Source organism: Paroedura picta, chromosome 16 (genome assembly GCF_049243985.1).
Source record: "Paroedura picta isolate Pp20150507F chromosome 16, Ppicta_v3.0, whole genome shotgun sequence".
Lineage (NCBI taxonomy): Eukaryota > Metazoa > Chordata > Lepidosauria > Squamata > Gekkonidae > Paroedura > Paroedura picta.
The window spans coordinates 9,477,464-9,490,294 of NC_135384.1; the positions used below are offsets into that span (position 1 = coordinate 9,477,464).

At 48.1% G+C, this 12,831-nt stretch overlaps 1 protein-coding gene across 1 annotated transcript in view; it reads right to left on the bottom strand.

Annotated features, from left to right (window-relative positions):
* Positions 1 to 12,831, bottom strand: part of LOC143825134 (uncharacterized) — a 32,967-nt gene that overhangs the window by 2,923 nt on the left and 17,213 nt on the right. The window contains exons 7-9 of the mRNA XM_077313158.1: positions 4,785 to 5,930; positions 1,060 to 1,186; positions 849 to 902 (exon numbers count right to left, since the gene is read on the bottom strand). Coding sequence (XP_077169273.1) covers positions 849 to 902; positions 1,060 to 1,186; positions 4,785 to 5,930 — 1,327 coding nt within the window. The remainder of the gene's footprint in view (positions 1 to 848; positions 903 to 1,059; positions 1,187 to 4,784; positions 5,931 to 12,831) is intronic.

Consider the following 12,831-nt stretch of genomic DNA (forward strand, 5'->3'; position numbering starts at 1 on the left):
TTGGACTCAAGATTTTTACACCACTTTAAAGATCCACAGTAGGCAATTATTTGTGATTTCTGCAACTCTGCCTCTAATAAGCACATAAAGTATTGGGGCTCAGCATCGGAAAACATGAGGGGAGGGACCCCCCCATCCCTGTTTATTCATGACATGCAGGGTGGAAGGCTCCTATTTTGTACACAAAGACACTATGGGACACTGCGAGTGAGAGGAACTAGAGAACGCAGGTGCTCTTTGTGCAAAACCACAGACACCCCTCCTTCCTTCTAGCCTGACTCCCTGTGTTTGAAGCGCTTTTTCTCCCCAGCTTAACTTACTTCTGGGATCAGAGCTGTGCAAGGTGAAAAACGTTTATACATAGCATAAAAATGAAAATGGGAAATGCAGAGTAAATTATGCAGAGGCAAGACAAATCCGGCACCTTTGCTTAATTTGGTTCACTTATGCCAGATTGGGAGGGTAAAAAGAAAAGAAACCAACTTGGTGCAAATCTTGGATCTTCTAGGTCAGGGGTAGTCAAACTGCGGCCCTTCAGATGTCCATGGACTACAATTCCCAGGAGCCCTTGCCAGCATTCGCTGGCGAATGCTGGCAAGGGCTCCTGGGAATTGTAGTCCATGGACATCTGGAGGGCCGCAGTTTGACTACCCCTGTTCTAGGTCATATAAATCCAAATAATAAATAAATAAAATTACTAAGAACAAGAAACAGTACATTCGATACCCTGGAGCAAGGATTCGTCCCCATTTGCCTGCGACACGCAGTTTCACCCTGCTCAAGGGGAAAACGGGCCTTGGAGGTGTTCCCCACCTGCCTGGCAGGACAGCCTTGCTTTGAGAACCTACCTGAAACTCCTTCGTCTGCCGAAGAATCCCACGTAGCCTCTGTATCGGATGAACCTGCATAGGGGACAGGAAGAGCCAGGCCTATTTCAGAGCCGGGAACCTTTCAGATCGTGCCTATTATGGTAAATTGCACGGATCCAGCCCCCTCCTTGCCAACTCGCCCCTGGGCTGTTCCCACAACAGGACCCTTCAATAAACACCAGGTGCTCACCCAGTAAACAAATATCCACGTCATCCCTCTGTTCCGCCTCCAGGCAGATCTCTCCTTGCTCGCCATCCGAGAGGGGCTGGTCCTCTTCCGGAAAAGTCACCACCACCTCCTCGAACAGATCGGAATCCTGCAGGGACAAGCAAAGAGTCACCGTCATTGGTTTAACGTCCGTCAAAAGCATCCGTCTCCTGGATCCCCTTATTCTCTCTGGTTTCAGGGCAGAAATGAGTTTGATTGGATGACTATTGCCCTTGCGAATCAAATTCTCCTGACACCATCCAACATATCTTACCAGATTGTCACTTGTTTATTGTCCAGCAAAGGCCTACTATACCTTTTATACCGAAATGGAGAAACCATTCAAAAGACCCGATCTGCCAATTTTTTTACTGAGTGATAAGGATGTCAATGTCACTTTTATTATGGCTGAATTTTTGTCTTCAGTTTTTAAATTCAAACTGACTGATGTATCTTGACTTTCTCTGCTTATCTTGCTAATCTGCTTTATGCCAATAAAGGTATTGTGTGTGTGTGTGTTTGATCTTGGGGCATTTACAAATGCCATTTCATGGGGAAGGAACTGCAAACATTTCCAAGGACGACTTTGGCTTGGTTCTTCGAGGGCTGTCCCATCAGAAGGAAGCAAAATGGCCAGCAACTGTCCACACTCACCACTCACATACTGGCAAAACGACAGGGATTAAAACTATTAGACCACAGCCCCAAATACCCACAACAGCCAAATTATGCACCATTGCACCAAACAATGCGCAAACACATTTTATTTAGGAAGGTGTGTGCACAACAGCTACTGCCTGTTAATGCGCCTAACAGGTGCGCCTGGGCTCTCTCTGGCAGTGGCTGGTTCTACTAATGTTACAAGCAATCGGTTCTATGATCAGCAGCATCCCATTGGTACAGCTCTGACTGGACAGTACCACTTCACAAAGGGGAGGAGGGGAGGACAGCACATGGGATAAAAAACTCCCTGCAGGTACACAGACTAGGTATTTCCCCCAAAGATGCTCCCCCACCTGCTAGCAGTTAAAAATTGAATGGTCTAGGACAGGGGTAGTCAACCTGTGGTCCTCCAGATGTTCTGGATGTTCTGGGGTCCTCCAGATGTTTGCTGGCAGTAGTCCATGAACATCATGGGAATTGTAGTCCATGAACATCTGGAGGACCACAGGTTGACTACCCCTGGTCTAGGACACACTTTCTCCGAAACCCTGGACATCCCTGGAAGGGTTTCCCAAACGGGTGCAAGTTAAAATATATATATATCATTTTGTTAAACATTTATCAGGTCATATGACCATAAATGGTCATGTCGACTCCCCTCCCAAAATGGCCAATGATGGGCCTGGAGGAGGTGGGAAGGGGAGGGGCACCTGGTGGGCGTGTTCACAGCTTTGCTTCCCAACCTATTCTGCATGATCGCAGCACTTCTGGGGTTTCTCGAAGCCTGAAGAATGTTTCAAGGGTTTCTCAATGGTAAAAAAAAATTGAGGAAGGCTAGTCTATGAAGAGCTCCATCTTGTCTCCTCTGATAGGCAAAGGGTCTCCAGGATCTCAGGCAGAGGAGGCAAGAGATGCTCCAGGGTGGCTTGCCACTGGCTCCTTCTGATTTGCGGCCCTCGATTTCCTCACTGGTCTCCCATCCAAACACTAACCAAGGTCAACCCTGCTTAGCTTCTAAGATCTGACGAAACTTGGCTACCTGGGATATCTAGGTCAGGGTAGAAAATAAACTTTCTCCCAGACTCCTGGAAATTCTTGCAGTACCTGGAGATGCCAGGTATTGAACCCATGACCTTCTGCATGCAGAGCAACTGTGTTACCATTGAGCTACACTCAAAGAGACTGCGTGCAGGGTTATTTTGAACCCAATTGTTAGGAGCACAGATGGTGAACAGATCAGGCACCTTCCGAGATCCATTCTGCATTCTCATACAGGCTACCGAGGATGTGAAGCTACTGACAGCGTTTAAGTTGAAGGCTTGGTGCTTTGAGATCTTTAAACTCACCTCCTCCAGGCCTGACAGCTACCCTCCTGACCCCTTCCCTGCCCCAGCCAGCAAGCCCTGGGCATGCTGTCCAACAGCCAGGGAGAGCAGGGAGATGAAAGGGCTGCCGGAGGGAAAGCGTATAGAAGCAGCAATGGCTGCCTTAGTTCCCAATTCAGCAGCAAGCATTAAAGCGCATGAGGAATTTCCAGGTGGCCGGCAGGAAACATGACACCTCCCCATTTTTAGAATGCTTATATGCTTAGTGGAACCAAAGGCCCAGACACTCACTTTTAAAGGTATGCGGGCATTGGGAGAGGAGGGAGGAAAGGGGATTCCTCTTCCACCACAAAAGAACAGGCTAAGAGCTGAGGTCATTTTGACAGAGCTAAAACTCAAATCCATGCACACTCCAGAAGGGTTCAGAAGAAGGATTAGAATCTCTTTGCTGCACCTCAGGAGTCAGAAGTTGATCTTCATCCTCGGCCCCCTCCCTCTCTGTCCCCCCCCCCCCGCACCGCAATAAAATCAATTCAGCTAATATTCTGATTTCTGCACCCTTTCAGGGCTCAGCTGGGCTTTTTGGCAGGAAAACTCAGAAGCATCCGTGAATGCAGAGCTCTGTGCTGGATCCGGTCTGCCTTGAGATGGGAGTGGACATTTTGTCCACACTGCTGGCTTGTGGAGAATGCCAGATGGCCAGCAGACTTGGAGGAAGGGGTGGGGTGGGGGGGACAAAACAACAAAAAAACCCCACAACCCTTTGTTTTCCCATCCGGCAAGACTACGACTCCCAGAAACCCCAGTCAGCTTTTTACGACTTGACTGTTAGCTGCCGGGGCAAAGGTTCTTGTATGGGTACGGGAAACCACACAATCTCTCATTCCAAGACAAGCTGGAATGAAAGGGGATTCAAGGAAAGCGGTTGAGAAGGCAGAGCTGGGCTGGACACATGAAGCCTTGAACAAGTCAGGGAGGCAAGAATCTCACCGTCTCGTGCACAAAACCCCGTCAGTGCCACTCAGTTGTTCTCAGCACACAAATTGCAGGGGTAGTCAACCTGTGGTCCTCCAGATGTTCATGGACTACAATTCCCATGAGCCCATGCATTTGCTGGCAGGGACTCATGGGAATTGTAGTCCATGGACATCTGGAGGGCCACAGTTTGACTAACCCTGGTCTATGCCTAATTAAACTCCTCCTATCCCAAAGCACACTGGGAGGGGAACACACTCTGCACGCACTTTGCACATGCTTTCCCCTGTTTTCTTTGCCTGTTTTAGGGCAGCCAATTCAGTTCCAAGGGCTGAAACTGCCTGGTGGGAAAAATGTCCTCTGTCCCTTTAATACTAACCAGGATGTTACTAACCAGGTGAGAGTATTCATTGCCATGGCATCAAAAGCTTCAATCACCCATCTCCCCACATTTAGCCTCTCTTAAAGGAACAGGTCGTTTTTCTCCAGGCCTCCTAGTTCTGCCTCCTATCAAGCATGATTTTAAAGGCCGGTGACGTAAAACAGTTCGAACATCAGGAGATGGTGACGCCAATGAAACACGTGCAAACTCATTACACAAAAAGGTGCAACCGTCACAACCGTCACAACTGCACCTACCTCTCCCTCTGTTGGCTAGCAGGCCCGCACACCTCTTTCATTCCCACCACCCCTGCGTTCTTGGAGCTAACTCAGGATCTTCCGTAGCTGGGACAAGCGACTCACCTGCTCTTCTGATCTCTCCGCTTCTGGCGGCTTTGCCAGGAACTCCTCGGCCAGGGCCACCGCTCGGGCGCACGTCTCGGGGCTGCAGTCCCACACCCGGCTCCGAATGGAAGGCGGGAGAACAGCCAGAAACTGCTCCAGGATCAACACGTCCAGAATCTGCTCCTTGGTGCGGTTCTTCGGCTTCAGCCAGTGGTTGCACAGTTCCCACAGCTGCCCGCAAGCCTTCCGCGGGCCCTCCGTGTCCTTGTAACTGAACTGCCGGAACCGTCGGCGAGCCGTCTCCAGGACAAAGCCACCCCCGCCAGAAGTGGACGACCGTGCCCTCCCACCGCTCCCTCTTTCCGGGCCAGCAGGGCTATGGTGGGTCTCTGGCTGGCGTCCTTCAGTGAAGGTCTCCCTCCACTGGTGCGTGTTCCCCATGGGCTCCAGTGTGGTAGAGAAGGCCTCAGATTCTACTTCAATGGGTTCTGCCTCGGGAACCGTTGGGTCCTCTGGTGGTGGCAGCGCTACCTCAGCCGGTGGAGGCTGTAGTGGGTCTGATACCTCCTCCCAGTGGACTTCCCAGCGCTGGGGCTCTAGGCCGCCAAGTTGTTCCGGTTCAGCCGAGGCTGCAGACGCCAGAAGTTCCTCAACGGACTCAGCGCATACGACAAACACAGGATTGCTTCCTTCCTCAGACAGTAACACTGCTTCCTCGTCTTCTTCTTCTACCTCCACCTCTACTTCTTCCACCTCTTCCCCCCCTTCTTCTTCTTCTTCTTCATCATCATCTTCTTCTTCATCAATGTCGTCGTCATCTTCTTCCTCCTCCTCCTCCTCCCCAACTACCTCCTCTTCCTCTTCTTGCACCGCCTCGCCATCTTCTTCAACTTCTACCTCAACTTCTCCTCCCTCCACCTCCTCCTCTTCCTCCTCCTCGTCTTCCTCCTCCTCGTCTTCCTCCTCCTCCTCCTCAATTGTGATTTCGGGGTACATCCCCTGCTCAAGCAGCACCTTGAAATGGAGGTCCAAGTCCTCCGCACCTTGTTCGGGTTCTATTTTATCTTCCAAGAGGTAGACAGCCTTGTCCCAGTTGTAGACGGAGGTCTGGCCACCGAGGCCCCAAGTCTCACAGGCAAACATGGTGGAAAAGAATCTTCGGTCTCACAGTTTACCCTCCGGACTAGGCCGGGACGTCCAGTTGATTCCAGAGATTTGACAGAGCTCCGTCAGTAAACTGACTGTCTCTCGAGATCCCTGCATATGCCAGCCAATGGCCACCACCAAGAAGTGTTTATGAGTGTGTTTTCTCCCTGAGGGGGAAAAAAAAGGTGATTAAAGGTGATTAAAAAAGGTGATTAAAGACACCTAAGATTATTAGTCATTTTTGACGAGTTAACTAAATCTACATACAATTGAGGACAATCCTTCCAAAGGAAAAGGCATACCTTATTAGTTTTTCTGTGATGGGCACAAGATATCGATAGTAGGAACCACCTTTAAAAAGAAGCAATCCCTCATGTAGACGTGAAAGAAAAGAGAATGCCTCTTCTTGGAATATGCTTCTCGCTCGCTTTTTTCCCGGTTAAGTACTTATATCAAAAATAATTAAATGTAAACCGCCTAATTACAAGTCACTTTCTTGAATGGACACCAAGGGATTTAACTGATTTGGCCTTTAAATATTGTGGTTCTTTTTGGGGGAGAGGGGGGGATACAGAGGAATCAATCGGTGGGACCCACCCAACTTTTCTGCTAGTGGACAAGGGAGGCGGAGGGTCCCCTTTGACCCTCCCCTCCCAAAAGGTTACAAGGAGCTCATGAGACCTGCTTAGGAAAAAGCTCATGGGAGGTGGGTGCAGTAAAGGGGAGAACTGGGTAAAATTACATTAAAAAGCCAGCTCAGTCCAAACCCTTGTCCGGGCACATTTCTCCCCATGATCTCTCCACAAAAAGCCACGGGATTCAACAGCCCTGTGATTTCCGTCCCAGCTTGAAGACTGAACACCCAAACTGGCGTGCCACTGCTTCACTAGTCCCCAGCTGTTTCTCAGGACCAAAATATACGCTCAGAAGAGCCCTGTGGTACAGCCCTCTCAAGCCCTGTATCAATTCAGAATGTGCATGAGGAAACATGGGTCATACCCCAGTATCAGAAACTTCAGGCCCTTATAAAATTAGCAATATGAGACTATCTTTCCCCCCAATATAGGACTGTTCTGTGAGTTGGGAGTTTTTTGCTCAGAGGGGGTGCTGAAACATGGAACCCCTGTCCTGAAACAGTGCAGAGATAGCAGGGCTTTGCAATGTCATATTTTCCTGAATTCAGAGCCGAGCATGCGGTCTTCTGGCCAGAACATGGAGGATTGCCAGGGTGATCCCTGCTGCACTGCATGGGACGCCATGGCTTGAAAACATAATGCAGCGCAATCCAGGCTGCAGGAGTGGCAGCCAGTGCCCTATTTGGCGACTCGCCCCAAGCCAGCAGCAAAAGTCACATAACAGCAGCAATATATCCTTTGCAGCGTCTCAAGTAGAAGAAAAGTTGGTTTTTATTCCCCACTTTTCACTTCCCGAAGGAGTCTCAAAGAGGCTTACAGCCGCCTTCCCTTCCTCTCCTCACAACAAACACCCTGTGAGGTAGGTGAGGCTGAGAAAGCTTGGAGAGAAACTGCTCTGTGAGAACTGCTCTGACAGGACTGTGACTAGGCAAAGCATCTTAATGGCGCGTACAAGGCTATGAATTAAACCACTGTGGCTAGAATGCTCAGATCCTTTAGAACCGCTCTCTGGCCATTTCAAATACACTGGATGTGACAGGGAAGGTTTTACTTAATTCCAAAGCCTGGAACTCAGTTTTTTTGCACAAGACAATATTTGACACTGCTGATCACATGGCTACATCCTTGCCATTTGCATCTCCTTACTGTAATATCTGCTGCCAGCATTTGGTAACCACTTCAAACACAGAAGTCTACATTGCCATGCAGGATTAACCAAGTGAGCAAAACTTTCCACCGAGAAACGGCCCAATGTTTGGTTGAGTCCTTGATGATGAAATGTACAGAAATGCTAAAATAAATGCTTTAAAAAAAACACCTCTTATCGATGCCATGAATATATGCTCACCAATCTTATATCAGATTCCAGAAGGTGTATCGCAAACTGTACACTGAAGCCCACATTATGAGATGGTGTTATTTTTGCATCTTGCATAGTATAGTTTTTGGGACTGATTTCAAATTGGTGGCTGTTCTAAAACTGAATAAATGGAACACAGAAATGTTTCGATGAAGCTCTCTTTGAAACAGTTTGGCTGGCCATCCATAATTTATCATGTGTGCTAATTCCTTTTTAACACATCATACATTTATACTATTTCTCTGTGTTTTTACACACTTGTTCTTGGTGCACTGAATATTATTTACAGTTATATGTTTGTCACATTTTTTCATGTTGTAGGTTGAGGTGGTGTTTTCAATTTGTCGTTTACAACAGTGGTCCCCAACCTTTTTATCACCGGGGACCACTCAACGCCTTTTACTGAGGCCCGGTGGGGGGGGGGGTAGTTTATTCCTCTACTCTCAACCACTGCCCTAACGCTCTCTGATCGCTTTGGTAATGTTTAAACATCCATTCAAAATAAGATACAGACACACCACAACAATGAACATAAGGAACATTTTATTTTCATGGAAATTTTAACTCATGACAATGACAAATCAATGGGAACCCTGAGCTTGTTTCTCTGCAACGAGATAGTCCCATCTGGGAGTGATGGGAGACAATGATCCGCAGCCCACAGGTTGGGGATCGCTAGTTTACAAGACATCCCTATTTTTTGATAGATGTTCTTGCTTTTGCATTCCTCAGGGGTGCTAATGTTAGGGTTTTTCCCTACATTATATTCTAATTATTCCCCCACCCCTTAAGCTAAGAAGATGCACCTTTTCTGTATTTTCAATTTGCTGACAGATAACAGTTTTGTAAATTTGAATGTTTCACACTGGGCTTCATTGTGGAGAGAAAAAAACACAGTACTTCTTTCTTCACCACCAGATTTGGGGGAAAATGGCTGTTCTTTGAAGTCGACTGGGCTGGTAAAATGGCCTAGCGGCAGCCAAGCCAAATCCTGACATGGCCACATGAGCTATTAAGCCGGGACCCAGCTGGTAGCTATGACAACCCATGATGCTGGCTGATGATGAATGGTCCATAGGTTCTTTCCAGTCTTCTCCATCATCTGCTGACCAGGCCTGAATTAGCACCATTCCTGCTATGGGCCTGGTTTGCCTTGGTCTTCAGTGGTCCTTCCAAGGCAGCGACTACTGAGAATTTCCCCAGTGATCTGAAGGGCCAATCCACTCCCATCTTGAAAGAAGTTTCATCAAGCTTCACAGATACCATTTCAACGAACATTTTGAGTTCACAAAAATAAGGGAAGCGGGGAGGGACATGTACAACCTTCTACGTTTGGAAAACCAACACTCATATCAAAGTTTGTTTTTAAACTCCTCCTTTTGATTTCCCCCAAAACTTGCTCATCAAAAACCTCGTCAAGTACTTTACCAAGTTTTAAAAATATGACGTATTTAATATATTTTATGTTTTATATTATTTCAGTAAATTTCCCCGACACAGTTGAACGCAAAACACGTAGAGGTTATTGAGCCATTAAAGATGCTTTTCCTTTGGTGCCCTTTGTTTCTTTTTGTTTCAAACCCCCCCCCTCCAATTTTTTGGAAAATCCCAAACAGAAGCATAACCTGCTGTCATTAACCAGTGTTTAAAAACGAGGGCCTATTTTCCACTGGACATTCAGACACCCAAAAACACAAAACATAAACAGCAATTCTATCTGAATGGTTTCTCCTGTGACCCACGTATCTTTCTAACAGATGCCAACTGCTAGTTCACAACCTCCAAGGACAATAATATATCAATTGGTGGTGGTGGGGGGAATGTCTCAAGCCACGCTTAGGATCTTTTCCTTCTAAGTTAATTCATGAATTTATGGCGCAACTGGAATTCACGTGAGCAAAAGGTGAACTCGAAAGGTGACCAGATTTCCAGTTCCAAAAATCCTCCAAGAAATGACCAGGGCTGGTTCTGGCTTGGCCCACATATTAAGGGGGAAAGCACCCCCCAGATTTCAACTGAAACCAAAGGTGAGCGCATCTACTGTCAAGAAAAGCCCTACATCAATAAGAGACGTCCGCAATGCATCTTAATATTAACCCCCCAGAAATCCAACAAGGGATTCTGTTTACCACCAGCTTGAAGGAAGGGATCGATCTGTTTAATTAATCAACACTGCAATATTGTATTATTAATACAGGCTGATCAAGAAGAGGAGGGGTTGGGGGTTGGGTTTGAACCTCCATAGCTTTTTCCCACCTACTTTCCCCAAAGTAAACAGAAGTCACCTTCCCAGAGCAGGGCTGCACTCCCTCCAAACCCATCTCCCTCCCTCCTACCTGGGGATGCAAACCGGGCTCCCTGCCCTCCCCCAGCACAGACCTCTCAACTTTCTCCAAACCCCCTCCCCCCCACCCTTCCTGCCCATTCCTCCTAATATCTCTGCCCATTGCTCCTAATAATATTAGGCTAATATAAGGCTAACATCCCAAACCTTATAGTTCAGCCTCCACCACCAAAAAGGAGTCGCCCCCCTCCCCAAAATTTATATCTAGCTGGAAACCCAGCTGCCTGCTTTCTCCCTCCCCCCTTCCAGAAACATCCCTGACCATTTCTCAGTGGCAGACCCCCCTCCTCAATTCACAGGCCAAGCTCTCTAACCTCTCCACGTCCCGTCCCCCCCCCCACCCCCAAAAGGCCCTTGATCCCTGCGGCCCCCTCCCAGCCTTCCCCCCTCCCCATTTGACACTCAGACAAGGGAATTCAGCCATTTTGCCTCTTTGATGTGGCTGGGGGTGGGAGGGGCCAAGCGATGGCCAATCTCGCTTTCTCTCCCCCAGCCCCCCATCTTTGACATGTCCCCCCTCGAATCTGGGGGGGATCTAACAGGGCTCCCCCCGAAAAAAAACCCTAAAGCCAGTGCACCCCTCCGCGACCCCCCCCCCCCCGGGCTTGCACGTGGCTTCCCCCCCAAGGAGGGGGCGTCCCCGGGAAACTTACCCTTTGCGGGGAGAGCCGGTCTTCCCTCCCGCCCCCTTGCACCAGATGCGGCGGCTTGGGGGGTGTTGCAAACCCTAATGTGCCCCCCCCCCAACCACCCCGATCCAGGCGGAGCAGGAAGGCGCCTCCTCCTCTTCCTCTCTCTCCCCCACGTGGGCTTCGCAGCCTTAACCCTTCGCGGCTTTAACGGAGCCTCCCCAGCACTCCTGGGCCGCCCCCACCCCCCAACCAGATCCTTTTCATCTTGCAATTTTTTTTTTGTTTTTTTGGAGTCCAACGAAAGGGCTCTTTCCTCCCCACCCATCCCCCACCCCGGAGTGCATTGTTTTGGGAGCTGCAGTCCAATGCACGGTGCCCCCCCCCCCACCCCATTGGGAAAGCTAACTTTGTACTTAAAGCAGGGGTGGGGGGATGAGCCTTTGAAATGCTTAGGCACCGCACTAGAGTAATGCCCAAGGGGGGAAAAAAACAAAAGAAGCAAAGTTTCTTAAAAAAAATAACTTTAAATTAAAAAAAAAAACGACAACTTTGAATTGTGAGTTTGCTTACCGTTCTTGCTCTTTCTTTTAAGATGGTGTTTCTGTTTGGGACCTGGGCTATTTCTCCTTGGCTCGGGTTGTAAAGAACAAAGGCTTTCCATGGAAATATCACCTGAACTTAGGGCAGTGGTGCAGGAAGGGTTCAAAACAAAATAGCCGGGACAGTGGGACAAAAGGACCGGGACCTGCCTTTGAGCCACGCTTTTTAAGTAACAAAAAGTTAACATTTGTATCACCAGTTACTGGTATGGAAATTGTAAACATATTCGGCGAGGTTCTCCTTGTGTCTGATTGCATTCAGAATTCACCTGGACTTCACCTCCGAGCTGCTCAGTTAAAATGTTATGTTCAGTGCTGGTTGTGCCACAGATTTCTTCCAACTTGCCCCCATATCTTTTGGTTTTGCTTTGGCCTGGTTTGAACCTGGCCATGTGTACCCCACAGACTGCAGATGCATTTCAGACCAGTTGAACTTTAAGGTTCTCTCCCAACCATTGAAGCTGGCCTAAGGTTGCCAAACGCTATACACTCGCACGGCCCTACGGTTCCCAGGTTTCTTTGCTATTGCACCACTTCACCTCTGCTTTTCTCTTGTGTGACTATTTAGGTGTGCAGGTTTTACTAGTTTTCTTTTAAGTTGTTTCACTTAAAATCATTTCCTTTTTTTTCCCCCAGACTGGTTTCTGTACGAATTTCTAAGGAAAGGACCTTGGTATACACAGGTAGAGATCCCGTCATTACCCACCTTTCTAAGTATAACTCGGTAATTCCCCCATCTAAATTCAGACCACTCTAATTGAGGTAACAGCTAGCCTGAACGTGTCATATCTCAAAAGCTAAGCAGTTCAGCCCTGGTTAGTATTTAGATGGGACACCACCAAGGAAGTCTAGAGTCATGGCACAAAGGCAAGCAATGACAAACCCAACTCTGAACATCTCTTGTCTTGACAACCCAACGGAGTCGACATAAGGCAATTCATCCAGAGGCAGGATCCAACAGCAGAGAATAGCTATTACCTGAGTCCATTTTGTGGCTAGGCTGATCATGCAACTTGCCTCGGAGTTGGTGTGAGATGACAATCTATCTTGGAGGCAACTAGCCCCCCCCCCCAGGGTAATTAGCACTTGCTGAAAACTCAGCATCTACTAGAAGGAATGCAACCAATAAGAGGGGAAATAGCAAGCTTTCCAATGCAATTGATTACCTCTTGTAGCTACTGCCTCACTGAATTACAAGGCCTTGCAGGTTGTGTACTAACTAGACCCTATACGGTCACCATCTATCTGCTTGTGACTCGATCATAAATTAAAATAAATTCTGAATTAGTTCTCTCTTCTCTTCCAAGATTTATACACTAGCGGGTGAAGCAGTAGCAAGCTCTCTCATC